The sequence below is a fragment of the Polypterus senegalus genome, chromosome 3 (genome assembly GCF_016835505.1).
Source record: "Polypterus senegalus isolate Bchr_013 chromosome 3, ASM1683550v1, whole genome shotgun sequence".
In the NCBI taxonomy this organism is placed as follows: Eukaryota; Metazoa; Chordata; class Cladistia; order Polypteriformes; family Polypteridae; genus Polypterus; species Polypterus senegalus.
Genome location: NC_053156.1, coordinates 11878589 through 11892246, shown reverse-complemented (window position 1 = coordinate 11892246; position 13658 = coordinate 11878589). Strand labels below are relative to the sequence as shown.

The 13658-nt window shown below is 51.2% G+C and overlaps 1 protein-coding gene across 1 annotated transcript; it reads right to left on the bottom strand.

Annotated features, from left to right (window-relative positions):
* Positions 1-1977: 1977 nt before the first annotated feature.
* tamalin (trafficking regulator and scaffold protein tamalin) lies at positions 1978-9493 on the bottom strand. Its single transcript, XM_039746615.1, has 8 exons — positions 9097-9493; positions 7418-7470; positions 6434-6488; positions 6078-6180; positions 5865-5958; positions 5721-5787; positions 3053-3119; positions 1978-2949 (listed from the first exon to the last, which is right to left on the bottom strand). The coding sequence occupies exons 1-8, from the start codon at positions 9313-9315 to the stop codon at positions 2477-2479; spliced, it is 1131 nt and encodes a 376-aa protein (XP_039602549.1). The 5' UTR covers positions 9316-9493; the 3' UTR covers positions 1978-2476.
* Between the last annotated feature and the right edge of the window lie 4165 nt (positions 9494-13658).

Below are 13658 nucleotides of genomic sequence, written 5' to 3'. Positions count from 1 at the left end.
ACTGCGCACCGTCAAACCCGAAATGACTCGAAGCCTCGAGCGGGGACCCCCGGCCAGTTGCACGACAATTTCGTTATTAGCCCCTTGTCACGGTAGACGCGCACTTCCCTCTTTTTTTTTTTTTTTTTTGGTTCGTTGCTCTCGTAGGCAAAGTGCGCCTGCGCACAAGTGTCACCGCACAGCCTCATGATCAGCGCGTTTTGGGTGGCTGTCGCTCCTGCCATGCGCGTATGACTGCTGGGGTAGGCGCCAGCTGCCCCGCGACCCTGTACCCGGATAAGCGTGTTACGAAGATGGATTATTAGAAGTTCATTTTTAGTGCGGCTGACGCCTTTATCCAAGGCAACTTACAGCATTTGAGATAAAAACACATTTCTTTGTGTTGGCCACCTGAAGTGACTTGCTCAGGGTCACACACTTGGTGGCGGTTAGCAGGATCTGAAGCCACAAGCTCAGGGTTTGAAGTCCAAAGCCGCCACTCTGCCTGCCCGTGTCTTTCATGTTAATTTGTCTGCTGTCCCGTTCCTATTTATCTATCTCTCTATTATATAGCGCCTTTCACATCAGTCTATTATACAGCGCTCTTTCAAGTTTATTTTTCTGACGCCTTTCCTCCCTCTCTGTTATGTGGTGTCTTTCACTTTCGCCTGTTTTTTAATTCCACTCCATCCTTTATATAGCGCCTTTCATGGGTGTCTATTTATTATACGGTTTCTTGCTATCTGCCTATCTAGATATCCATTAAATAACATTTCATCTTCATCTTTTTAGTTCCTTATCTGTCTATCTATTATGGGATGCCTTTAATATTTGCCTACTTATTATATAGTGCCTTTCCCCTTTATCTATAATGTAGCACCCGTTATGTTTATCTACTAATTATATAGTGCCTTTCATGTCTCTCTGTTTGTTATATAGTGTCTTACTGATCGATTCGTTACATAAGGTGACTCACACAACGTCTGAAATCCAATTGCCGCCATTTCTTATGTTTGTTCAGTCGGAGCAAAGCAGGTGAAGTAAGCTGCTCCGGATCACACAGGTGTCAGTAGTGGGATTTAGCAACCAACGTCAGGGTTTGGGGTCCCAAGCCTTAACTACTGGACCACCCTGATGGGTAGAAAGAGTGAAGACCACCGTATAAGAAAATAATTTGGGTTGTATTGTATTGTGGGCACACCTGGGCATTTCAAAGGGGCACACATCCTGCCTCTATAAAGCACCTTTCGTAGCTCCCTTTCTTTCATGTTGCTGGGTGGGGGGCATCACACTCTGAGGGGCTTCCTATCTTGCAGGAGAGCTTATGATCTTTGCTTTTTTGCCATTGTGGGTGTGCGTTGCCCACGTTGTAAGGCGGTGAGGTACATCAGTTTATTATTAGGACTTCTTATTATTTGGCTGGCACCTTTCTCTAAGGGGTCTTAAAACATTTGTCATATAATTTCTTTTGTTTATTCCTATTGGAGCACAGGTAGGTGAAGTGACGTGCTTGTGGTCACACAGGTGGGATTTGAACCCACCACCTCAGGTTCTGAAGTTTAAAGCCTTCACCACTAGACCACCCTGATGGATGAGCGAGTCCGACGACGCAGAAGCGCCTTGGCATTTCAAAGGGGTCCTCGCCTCCCCATTAAACGCCTTTCATAGCTCCCCACCTTTCAAGTTTATGACGCTCTCACAGGCGAGCTTATGTATGCCCGCCTTGCCCTCTTTCTGTGGCAGTTTTCTGCGGGGGGTCTCTTGCCCACTTTTGTGAGTTAGTCGAGTATTTCGATTTCACACGAAGTGCAGATTTGCTGCTGCCAACTCCTAGATGCCCATTCTGCAGGTAAGATGGCACCCGATTGGTCAGGAATGAGGAGATGCCCACCTCATGTCACTTAAACAGTGTGTGTGGGGGGGAGGGCAGCTCAAGCCATACACATCCCGACCCCCCACCCCCCCATTACGGATAAAACAAAAGCACGGATGCCTTCCTTCTTAGAAGACGCACTTTATTTTCTCCTCTTAAGTCGGTGCAGGGCGCCATATGCCGGAAGTGTCCGCTGCCCAAGCCGCAGGGTGGCACAGCGCTGGTATCTCCGTCACGCGGCCATTTCCGTTGCAGTCCACAAGGCCGCGTGAGATACCAGAGGGCTGACTGACTGACTGCCTGCCTGCCTTTCTGCCTTCCTTCCTTTTCTCAGAACGCCTCGCACGGAGCCAAATCTGGGCGGTTCGGGGTCCTCCACCCCCCCGGGCTTCACCGAGGCTGCGCATAAAGAGAATAACGGAGGACCGTCTGGCGGCCACGTCCGTCCTCCGAGTCCAGTTCGGGGTTTAAATTAAAAAAAACAACAAAAAATAAAAAATAAAAAACGGAATCTGAAGAGGCGCTCAGCTGCACCTGCCCGTTAAAATCCAAATCCAAATCCAAATCTGTACAAAATGTCGAATAAATAAATAAGTTAATCCAGGCCGCCACTGTCGCGGGGGGTTACAGCTTGCTCTCCTCCTCCTCCAGTGAGCGGTTCAGTCCGGGGATGAACTTCAGCAGGCGCTTCCGCAGGCTCTTCTGCTTGGTCTTCCTCGGTAAGGAGCCGTAGCTGCTGCTGCCAGTGCCCGTGCCCATGCCCACTCCGTGCCCGGCCGTCCGGTCCCACGAGCGCGCCGCGCCGCCGTTCTGGTAGCTCCGCGTGCTGGCGCTGCGAGTCAGGGTGCACTTGGGGGGCGCCAGGAGGTCGCGGGCCGGGGACGAGGACGAGGAAGAGGAAGAGGAGGGCGTTGGCAGCGCCTCGGCGGAGTCCTTGAGGCCGTCGAACACGCAGCTCTGGTAGAGCGGCTCGTCCAGTTCGTCCGCCGTGCTGCTCGTGCTGCTCAGGCTCCGCGCCGAGCCGCCCACCGTGCCGTAGATGCAGGCGCGCACCGACTCGAGGGTGTCGTAGAGGGTCGGGTCGGTCATGACGATGCCTGCGTTGGGGGGAGAGAAAAAGAGAGAGAAATTGACGGACAGTTTGAGAGGCGTGCCACTTATCAGGGGTACAGGTGGCATCCCGGGGGGCATTCAACTCACCGCGCACCAGCCTCTGCTCCTGGATCATCAGAGATCGGTACTCGTCCCACTTCTCGTGCAGAGTTTGCTGTTTTCAACACCAAGAAAGAAAGAAAGAAAGAAAGAGAGAGACATGTTAACAAAATATAGTGCCTTACACAGCAGAGGGGCATTCATGAGGGCACCAACCCCACTGGGACGTCCCAGCAGCACAAAGGAAACGAGACTTGTGGACCACCGAGGATCAGCTGGGACTTGGGGTCTCCACACCCACAGGTGTATATGGCGCCTTTCATAGCCCGCACCAGGCGTTCACATTCAAACAACTGACCACTGCGCCTCTCACTCTGTGCCCACCACCTGAATCACCGCAGATGCCAACTCCCACACTGTGGAGACTATGCAAGGCAACATCAGCCAGCAAGACGCTGGGCACCGAGACACAATGAGGCTGTGCAGCCTGGCATGATACAGGGCAGTGGGGCATCATGATGGAAATGCACACAGGGATGGGCCAAAACAGCACAATGTGCCACCTGCCCAGAGTGATGGACACTTTGTGCCCAGTAGGATCGCAGCCTGCAACTGGAACAGGCCAAATGATTGATAGGCATCAATACGAAATGATACCCCGGGGGCACATTGTCCTCCTTCCTGGTGCCCAGGCTTCACTCTGTGCCCACCACCTGAATCACCTAAGACTTGGGAGCACAGCTGCCATCTCCCATACTGTGGAGACAACGCAAAGCAACGTCACCCACAAAGACACTGCAAAATGAGGCTTTAGAGCCTGGCACAATATCGGGCAGCAGGGCATCATGAAATGAATGCATACAAGGATGGGACAAAACACAACAGCATGCCCTGGAGTGGCCCATCAAGAGTGATGGGCACTTTGTGCCCAGTGCTGTAGGATGGCAACCCATAACTGGAAACCAACCTGAAAACAAACGGACCGACGATCGATGGGCATCAATATGAGACGATAGACGATTACACAAAAGGAGAACTCGGAACAAATCAAAGGTGTCACCTCGACAATGTGGGGCACCCGAGGCTGGTGGCAAAGCTGAACCCCTCCAACCATGAGGGGCTACACAACTGATACAAAGTGTCACCACTCAGGGGCAATGCCTGGCACAGGGATCATAAAAGAGCCGGGACGTGACACAAGGTGCTATAAAAGGAGACGCCATGGCTGAGAAGTCACACAATACAAAGTGGCACTGCCCGTCATGTAACGAGAAAGCAACACAGTAGAATGGCCAGAAAGGCGCTATAAAAGGGCCACACAAAGAACCACATGGGAGACATCACAACACGGTGCCCGGCACAGCACATGGCATTGGCAAAAATGAAAACTTCACTCACAAAGTTACACAACATGCCAAGCAGACATGAAGGGCACAACACAAGTGACAAGGCAGGACTACACAGTAAAGCATCCCAACACCACACAATGCAGTGTGGCACTGCCAGTCTGCCCAATCCCAACCACACTGGGGTGGGCAAAAACAAGAGAGCAGAATGGCCAGGGCACTACACGAGGTGCCACGAGGGGACGAGTCGCATGACAACCCAGAATGTCACAACAGCACAGCACTTGATGCCACACTGGCACAAAATGAAGCGGACCACCACAAAGGGGGCAAAGCACACAAATCAATGGGGGCAAGCAGCCTTGAGCCCCACAACAACCAAACTCCACACCTCAGAATGACAGGAAAAGCTATGCCAGGCACCAAACACCATGGGCACCCAAAATAAAGTGGCATTCAAGTCACAGCAGGACATAGAGGGGCAGTGCCAGGATATCACAGTGAGGGGTGGCACACCACACAGTGCAGACACAAAATACAACTTGACACACAAAGTGTGATGCCAGGCAGCAACACGAAATGAAACACCACAAAGTGGCACTGCGCCATTCCAAGTGCCCTGTCAGGCCAGGAAGGCTACACGACATCACACAAAGGACCACAACATGGTGACAGCATGGTGACGTCATAGAACGAATGTTTACAAACAAAGACCCGGGGGCCAAGTGGGTATAAAGAGCACAATGGTGCCCGCTGGGATATGACAAAGCAACAGGGCATATTTAATGAGCACAACACGCCAAAGCAGACCACCGCCAGTCAGAGCCTCGATGGGATGTCACAAAATGGTGCCTGGCTGTGACACTTTGCCACCAAGACAAAAGCCAACACACACCCAAATAACGGGCGCCACTCAAAGATACACAAGCAGGCGTGACAAGCACAACACAAGTCACAATGCAGGGCTACGCAAAACAGAACCAGCTGTGCCACCCAAAAACAAAGGCAGCAGAACAGCCACAACACTACAGGATGAGCAAAGTGTCACCACACAAAGTGACCCACCACGTCGCACAGCATAAGCAGAGTAGCCCTTTACACTGCAAAGCGTGAGGAGCACAAGACTCCATACTGGAATATGCCAAAGTGGCACTGAGGGCACAGAATGGCACAACGTGGCTTGGCAAATGCCCGCCACCTGGCTTATTTGCGCCATTCCAGCCACACAAATAAAGCAGTGTGGCCTGCATAAACCCATAGATGGACTGTGCCACAGCTACCAGCACAGATGCCCTTTGCGTCTGCATGCATGTCCCCCAACCCAGAGGGAAGGCGCTATATAAACGGGCAGTGCCCGGGTGGCCTCTCACCTTCAGGTACTGCAGCCTCGTCTGCAGCTCGGCTTTTCGGATCGAGGCGCTGTAGACGGTCTCCAGCCTGCAAGACAAAGCAAATGGGTCAGCGGGCAGGCAGGTGGGCATCATGACACCTGCCACTAGGGTCCGGCCGCTCACCTGATTGTGTTGCCAGAGGACCTGATGAGCTCCACGATCTCCCTGTGACGGAAGCCCTCCACGTTGGCGTCATTGACGTATGCGATGGTGTCACCTGTAATCAGTTTTATATAGTGCCTTACAACTCCACATTAAAAAGAGCAAAACCCAGTGCTAATTCCCACAGGTACCCGACCTGAGCCGGGCAGTGCCCACCCAGGGTGAATCACTTACCAACTTTGAGCCCGGCGGTGAGGGCAGGGCTGTTCTCGTGGACTCGACACACGAAGGTGCACATCTCCACAGCGTTGTCATTCTGGTGGTGCACGCCATACGTCTGGAAGACAAAGAGCGCCAGTGTCACCCACCTGTGAGTCTGCATTCACAGTGGGCACCAACCTGGGTAACACAATGCACCATCCTCAGAAAGAAAAAAAAAAAACTCACCGGGCCCACCCATGCCATACGTACAAACAACCAGTGCCACACATTAGCTCACCTGATGGCAAAGCCACCGCACCCACCATCGATACCCCCCTCACCACCACCACACATCAGCAAACAGCCCACTGGCATCGCCCGCCACATACCTGAATTTCAAAGCCAAACGTCTCGCCCTCTGCCTTCTCCAAGATGAGGATTTTCCTGAAACACAAACGGACCGCGGCTGAGTGCCTGGCACAAAGACCACCGCATGGAGGTCAGCTGCCCACCTTTCACACAATCCCAAATGAGTGCTCACTGTGAAAGACGCTATACCCTCAGCTACTGAAGTGCCAGCTCTGCCATGTCCAGAAATTTGTCCTCATGACCACCACCCAGGTACCCAGATGTGCCCTCTGGTACCAAATGTGCCCACATCAACTCATCTTTCTTTTTCCCTTTGTCATCAAGTCTTCTTTCATATAGTGCCTTTCATGCTGGTGGTCTCTGTGAGGCAGCGGGGATTTGAACCCATGACTAGTCTCTTTGGAAGGTGCTACAGAACAGACACACACAGCTGCCCGCCTAGCTATAGGGACTTTCATGGCACATGTGGTGACCAGAAAAGATACAAATTAGCAGACAGTGCCAATGACGGGCACTGCCCTTGGTGCCAACACATGACTCAAAGTAGGAAAACACTTCATAGATATCTTTAAAAAAAAAGAAAAAAAAAGAAAAAGCCCACAGGGACAGAAGGTGATTTCCAAAGAAGCTGTGGAGGTGGCAGCCGAAAACACGTCAAAGCAGTTGGCACTGCCAACTGGAAAACAAACAAACAAAAAAAAAACAAACATGCCTACCCCGTCAGTCCATATAGTGCCCTTCACGGGACAACAGTGATTTGCATGGAGGGGAGGAGTAACGGGAGAAAGGGGGCACTCGACCAGCAGGGGGTGGCAGAACCCAACACTGCTGTTATGCCAGGGCCATGTCAGCTCTCCTGATTGTATATAGCGCCTTTCACACCAAACGTGAACACAAAGCAATTTAATCAAGCTCACCCCCCCCCCATCATGTTGACACAATTCCAGTGCCAAGACCCCCCCCAAGACTGGCACCTCAGCAGAACCCCAGCACACGACGCTCACCTCTGTGGCTCGGTGGCCTGAGTCAGGGGCTTCCACTTGAGAGGCGGCACTTGCTGAAAGAAAACAAACAGACGGGCATGAGGATGAGGAAGAGGAAGACGACAGAGAATGACCCTCCCCCGATGCCCCCCGGCCTCAATGGCCTATTCACTGCCTACACGGGCCGCGCCATCGAGCCGCAGGACATTCAAGCGGTTGTTCAGCTCTCTGAATGACCCCTTTGATGCCCACATACCTTCAGATCCCAAGGGGGGGGGGCAGTCTAGGGGCTTTCATTTACTGAGATAAACACCAAAGCGGCACCTCCACTGGTTGGCACCAAAGGGCACGCCGCCAGCTCTCAGACGTCCTGCTCCATCCTAACTTATCTATGTTTCATGTGGCACATCCCATGGCAAGTGCCCTCACACATGGCACGGGTAAGGGGGGTGGGTGACTTCAATGCCAAACTAGTCACCGCAGGTGAGAAAAGGATGGCAGGAGCACCATTCCCATGCCATGCTCTCTAGCACTTCAACAAAGAAGGGCGCTATATGAGGGACGGCATCAAGCCCACTGCCAGCTCTCCTCCTCAGACAAGGCCGCCATTGTCAGTGGCACAATACAGAATGGCACGGGCACACAAAGCCTGCCCACAAACCTCCACAAGCGTGTGGGTGGCGGGACAGCAAGTAGGCTGGCGGCGTGAAGTTCCAAAAAACCCTCACAAAGAATCCCAACCACGCGGGGACGTGCGTGCCAAGTGTCAGAGCGGGGCGGTGCCACACGACAGCTGCGGCGAGGGGAGAGAAAGTGCGGGCGCAACAGGAGAAAGCCGAGTCGTCCGAGGAGTGCGGACCACCGGTGGACGCAGCTGTGCGGCTTTCTAAAAAGTGACGCTGAGGACCCCCCCCCAAGGCGCAGGTGAAATGAAGGAGGAGGTCGGGTCACAAAAAGGGGGTCACCTCATAATGTCCCCCCGACAAGGACCTCCCATGACCACGTGTGCCCACCAGACAGCCCCCTTCACACCACACGGCGAGGTGTCCAAACACAGCCCCCCCACCCCAAGTCACTGGAGGGCCCCCCCCGCTCCTTCGCACATTCGTTTCCGCAAACGTTCGAGGGGTCTTCCACAGGCCGCCTGTCTCCACTGGTAATTAACTGCAGACTCTCGGCGGCCACATGTGCTCTCAAGATGCCGTTCAAAAAATAACAAAAAAGGGGGGTGGGGGGCTAGGGGGTCCCGTCACGTGGGCATGCCTGCCAGTAACGGGAAAAGGCTTGGGGAGGGGGGGGACACCATGAGAAAAAAAAAAGGTGGAAGACCACCTGACCTGACCACGGCCATGAAAGTCCACCTGAAGTCAAAGTAGGAAGGACCACTCAAGGTGGGCCCACAAAGATGAGGGAGGAAAAGATGGGACCAAAAAAAAAAAAGACCACCAAAGTGGGCCAAGGAACCACACGCAACAAGGCGGAATGCCACCCGGTGCCATCAAACAAAAGAGTAATGAAGAGGGGCCAAACTGACGGGCATTTCAAGGACCCCAACAAGAAAAGTGGAGGTGAGAGGGTAGGGGGGGTCCCCCAAGGTGCCCCACATCTCTAAATCCAAGCGCACTCACGAAGTTTACGTGGCCACAACGATCTCGGTGACCCCACGACCCCCTGACGTGACCCCCTGACAGCGAACTCACGTTTTTGAAGCTCCTCGGCAGCGTCCCCCCGGAGTACGCCAGGCTCTTGTAGTTGTACACGTCGCCCGGGCGTCCACACTGCAACTCCAGAGCGGGCGACTGAAAGTCACTCCGGCGGCTCGTGTAGACGCCCTGCACCGCCGCCTTGTCTCCATCGTCGGCCTCGTCCTCGGCCCTGCGGCTCACTTTACTGAACCGGCGGAAAGTCGTGTTCTTCATGGCGGCCAGCGGTCCACTCGTCTGCTCGGCTCGAGAGTTGCCGTCCGTCTCCTCAGCAGAGCTCAGCGCGCGCGCCCATCTCCCGGCAGGCAGCGCATTCGCCGAGTGACTGAGAGGGACGGCGGACGGCGCTGCGATTTCACTCCCAGCTGTGAAGGGGTGTGTCTCACACCCGCCGCATCACGCGACGCCACTCGAGCGGCTTCCCCTTCTGCCGCCGGGCGAAGGATGTGCCGATCAGCACGGGAACGTCAAAGAAAGGACAGAGGAGAGAAAACCCAGTAGAATAAAAGTCCGCGGCGGAGGAAAGAGCGACTTTTTTTTTTCATAACGCATTCACTTGGGGTTAAGACCGTCAACCTCGTGTCCCCAAGACCACGGAAAACGCTCGTGGCCAACGCGTGGATCTGTAAGAACCGGGGAAGTCGGTGAAGGCTGTGACAGTGACCGCGCGTGACCTGGAAAGGGGAAGCCTCCCCGTAAATGAGAAGCCCGAGCTCGCGGGGCGCCGCCTAGGGGCCGTTTATGTGTAAAGTAATGACGGGTATGAACGTGAAACGCATGTGAAGAACTCGAGTGTAAAAGGCGCTATATAATATTATCAGTGCCGACATATTCTGTAAACGCTGCGTTTATGAAATGTACTGGGATGTGAAAGGCGCTATATACACTATGCCCAGAGAGAGGCCGATATATTACATCAACACTGCGATGTGTGCCAGTTGCGTTGTAACATCCAAATATTGAGATGTGAAAGGCGCTATATGCTATAAACAGTGCGATGATTTCAAGTGCCGACATTCTGTAAAAGCAGCGTATATAAAAAGTACTTTACCATATTATGACTGGGATGTGAAAGGCGCTATATAATCTATATAGTGAGATGTTTTAAGACAATACTGTATTTTATAAATACTGCAGCATATATGAAATGGACTCTAAGACTGGGCTGTTATATGCTGTGTAATGGTATTTATAGGGAGATGCTTTCTAGTGCTGATATATTCAGTAAATACTCTGATGTGCATAAAGTGCCTTGTATCATCTTAATACTGGCACGTGAAAGGCGCTATATACTTTACTTTGTGAGATGCTTTCTAGTGCTGACATATTCAATAAATACTCCATCCATCCATTATCCAACCCGCCATATCCTAAGACAGGGTGACGGGGGTCTGCTGGAGCCAATCCCAGCCAACACAGGGCGCAAGGCAGGAAACAAACTCTGGGCAGGGTGCCAGCCCACTGCAGGGCGCGCACACACACACACACACACACACACACACACTGGGGACAATTTAGGATCGCCAATGCACCTAACCTGCATGTCTTTGGCATGTGGGAGGAAACCTATAAATACTCTGATGTGCATAAAGTGCCCTGTATCAATGCTGGCACGTGAAAGGCGCTATATACTATAGTTCGTGAGATTCTCTTAAGTGCTGATATATTTTATAAATCCTGCGATGTACACAAAGTGTGTTGCATCGTATAAAGACCGGCATGTGTAAGGCACTATAAATAGGAAAATACTTTCAAATGACGTCATGTCATATAAATACCGCTGACATGTTAAAGGCGCTATATGCCCTGTAACTTTAGGTGATGATCGTTTCTATAAATGCTGCAGCGTGTATAAAATGCACCTCGTCATATTAAGACTGGGATGTGAAAGGCGCTATATACTAGTCAAGTGCCGATATACTCTATGAGAACTGTGACGTATGTAAAATGTGTTGTATCACCTAAAGACTGGTAGGTGAAAGGCGCTATATACTTTAAAAAGGGAGACGCTTTAAAATGATGTTGTGGATGTGTGTGAAAGGCGCTATATGAACTTTAAATCGTCTTTAAATATTCTATGAATACTGCGTTATATATGAAATATACTGTAATATCTCATAAAGACTGGCATATGAAAGGCGCTATATACTAAAATAGGGAAGTCCTTTAAAGGACGCCGTTTTATGAACATTTGTCAATAAGTGAGAGGAGGGGAAGCTGTATGACATAAAGACTGGTAGGTGAAAGGCGCTATATACAATAAAAAGTGAGATACTTTGAAATGATGTCATATTGTGTAAATATGTGAACGGCGCTATATGAACTTTAAATCGCGCGATAATATTCTATGGAGACTGCGTTCTAAATGAAGTACGCGGTATCACGTAACGACTGCTCGATGAAAGGCGCTATATTCTTTATGGACGGACACACAATGAAAAGACACCTCGTCAAGCAGAGGCTGTGGCAGCACGTGTAAGCACGGGGAAGGCGCTATAATCGAGCGTGACCCAGTGGCTAAGGGTCAAGCCTGTCACGTGCGCGAGCGTCACCAATGACGCTAGAAAGCGCCTCGGGGTGTTTCCTGTTGAACGGCGCTATATAAAAAAATGTGTATGCGTGTGGGCGAAAGGCGCTGCTTAGAATAAACTCTGAATCACATTATAACAATAACAGTCCGGGAATGTTTTTATAGCGCCATGCATGAGGAACACGAGCACAAAGCGGTTACTCTATATAAAAACTGTGGTGCAATGTGTAAGGCGCTATATAGCATAAAAAGGGAGACGCTTCAAAATGATGTTGTGGGTGTGTGTGAAAGGCGCTATATGAACTTTAAATCGTGCGATAATATTCTATGAATACTGCGTTGTACATGAAATATACTGTAATATCTCATAAAGACTGGCATATGAAAGGCGCTATATCCTATAAACATGGACGCACATTTAAAGAGATTTTGCCATATAAGGCGCTATATACTAAAATAGGGAAGTCCTTTAAAGGACGCCGTTTGTCAGTAAGTGAAAGGAGAGGAAGCTGTATGACTTAGACTGGTGGGTGAAGGCGCTATATAAAATAAAAAGGGAGACGCTTCAAAATGATGTCGTGGATGTGTGTGTAAGGCGCTATATGAACTTTAAATCGCGCGATAATATTATATAAATACTGCATTGTATATAAAGTTCACTGTATCACGTAACGACTGCTTGATGAAAGGCGCTATATACAATAAAAAGGGAGACGCTTCACAATGATGTCGTGGATGTGTGTAAGGCGCTATATCCCACAAGCACGGACATTTCTGTGGACCAAGGGAAGCTCGGAAAGGACTGCGTCAGCGCGAACCTGCGAATGGAAAAACCCGTCAGGAGTCCAAAGTGAAAAGGCCCCGATTAGTCAGGAGTGACGTGCGGGACGAAGGCGGCGAGACGCCCTGTGGCCGCCAGAACATCCAAGCACCTCGACGAGGCTACAGCAGAGGTGCAAGGCGCTATATCCCTTAAAGACCAGTATGGAGGTAAGCGGCCCGACAGGACGACTGGAATGTAAGTGGAAAAAGTGACAGATGCGCGAGGAGTGAAGACATGCGCTTATGAAATGAATGACACGAGTGAAAGGCGCTATATAGCGCATAAAGTCTTTACTGTGAATAAGAAATGTCGCTTAACCGGAGGAGGTCGTTTCTGTTAACCCTGCGTGCATCGGAAAGGCGCTATATGTCACGTCAAGTCAGTGTATCCCAGGGTGGTGTAAGCAGTTTACGGCCCCAATTCCTGTTTTACGCTGCCCGGCTTGTAAGGCGCTATACAGCCTTCAAGTTCTGACACGTTCACAGCGCGTGTCCCTGATTGGGTGGAGGTTGGGTCCTCCTTCTACAGAAGCTACCAGAAGCTTTAATTAAAGTGATAATATAGCCCCCCATTAGTCAACAAAGGACAGGATCGAGTGGGACGGGACGTGTCGCCCCTGCAGGTACCGAACGCTTTGTTAAACATTTCGCGATAACAATGGGCAGCGCAATCATCCGCAAACACATTCGGTTTGCTTTACAATTTAGCGTTAATGGGCCGTTCGCACGTTTTATTCAATTTGTGCCCGAGGCCTCCCCTCCCCTCCAAGCCAAGGATCGAGGCAGCGCGAGACGCTATATACGCACTTGAGTGTGCCGGGAATAGTAAAGACACGCGCGCGTCACTACAGAAGGAAGGGAACGTCAAGAAAAGTCCCGCAAATCAACCCACGCAACGAGACTCCTCTGGCACTGCACGCCGCGGCCTACAGATGGCGCTGTACTGATTTACAGTACTATATTCTTATAGCCGCAGATTCAGAGCTTTCGAGTAAATGATCCGGACAGCCAGGTGACGTATCCTGAAGGGGGCGCTACGCGTATACACAGGAGCGTGCGGAGAAGTGCGACCCCTACTGGATTGCAGCCCAAAGCCGAGATGACTGAAATTATTTAAAGCGGATTTAAAACGCCGACAGAATGTATTGGCTAAAAATGGGCCACGTGAGCGACGGAAAGTCATCTCATTCGCTGAAGGCGTGTCTAA

What these genes read in the sequence shown, in the direction of transcription:
- tamalin (XM_039746615.1), bottom strand. Translation starts at nt 9,315, where the DNA reads ATGAAGAACACGACTTTCCGCCGGTTCAGTAAAGTGAGCCGCAGGGCC. An exon ending in CAGGCCACCGAGCCACAGAG is followed by an intron (nt 6,489 to 7,417) that starts GTGAGCGTCGTG and finishes TTTGTGTTTCAG; the next exon opens with GAAAATCCTCATCTTGGAGA. An exon ending in CGTTTGGCTTTGAAATTCAG is followed by an intron (nt 6,181 to 6,433) that starts GTATGTGGCGGG and finishes TTTGTCTTCCAG; the next exon opens with ACGTATGGCGTGCACCACCA.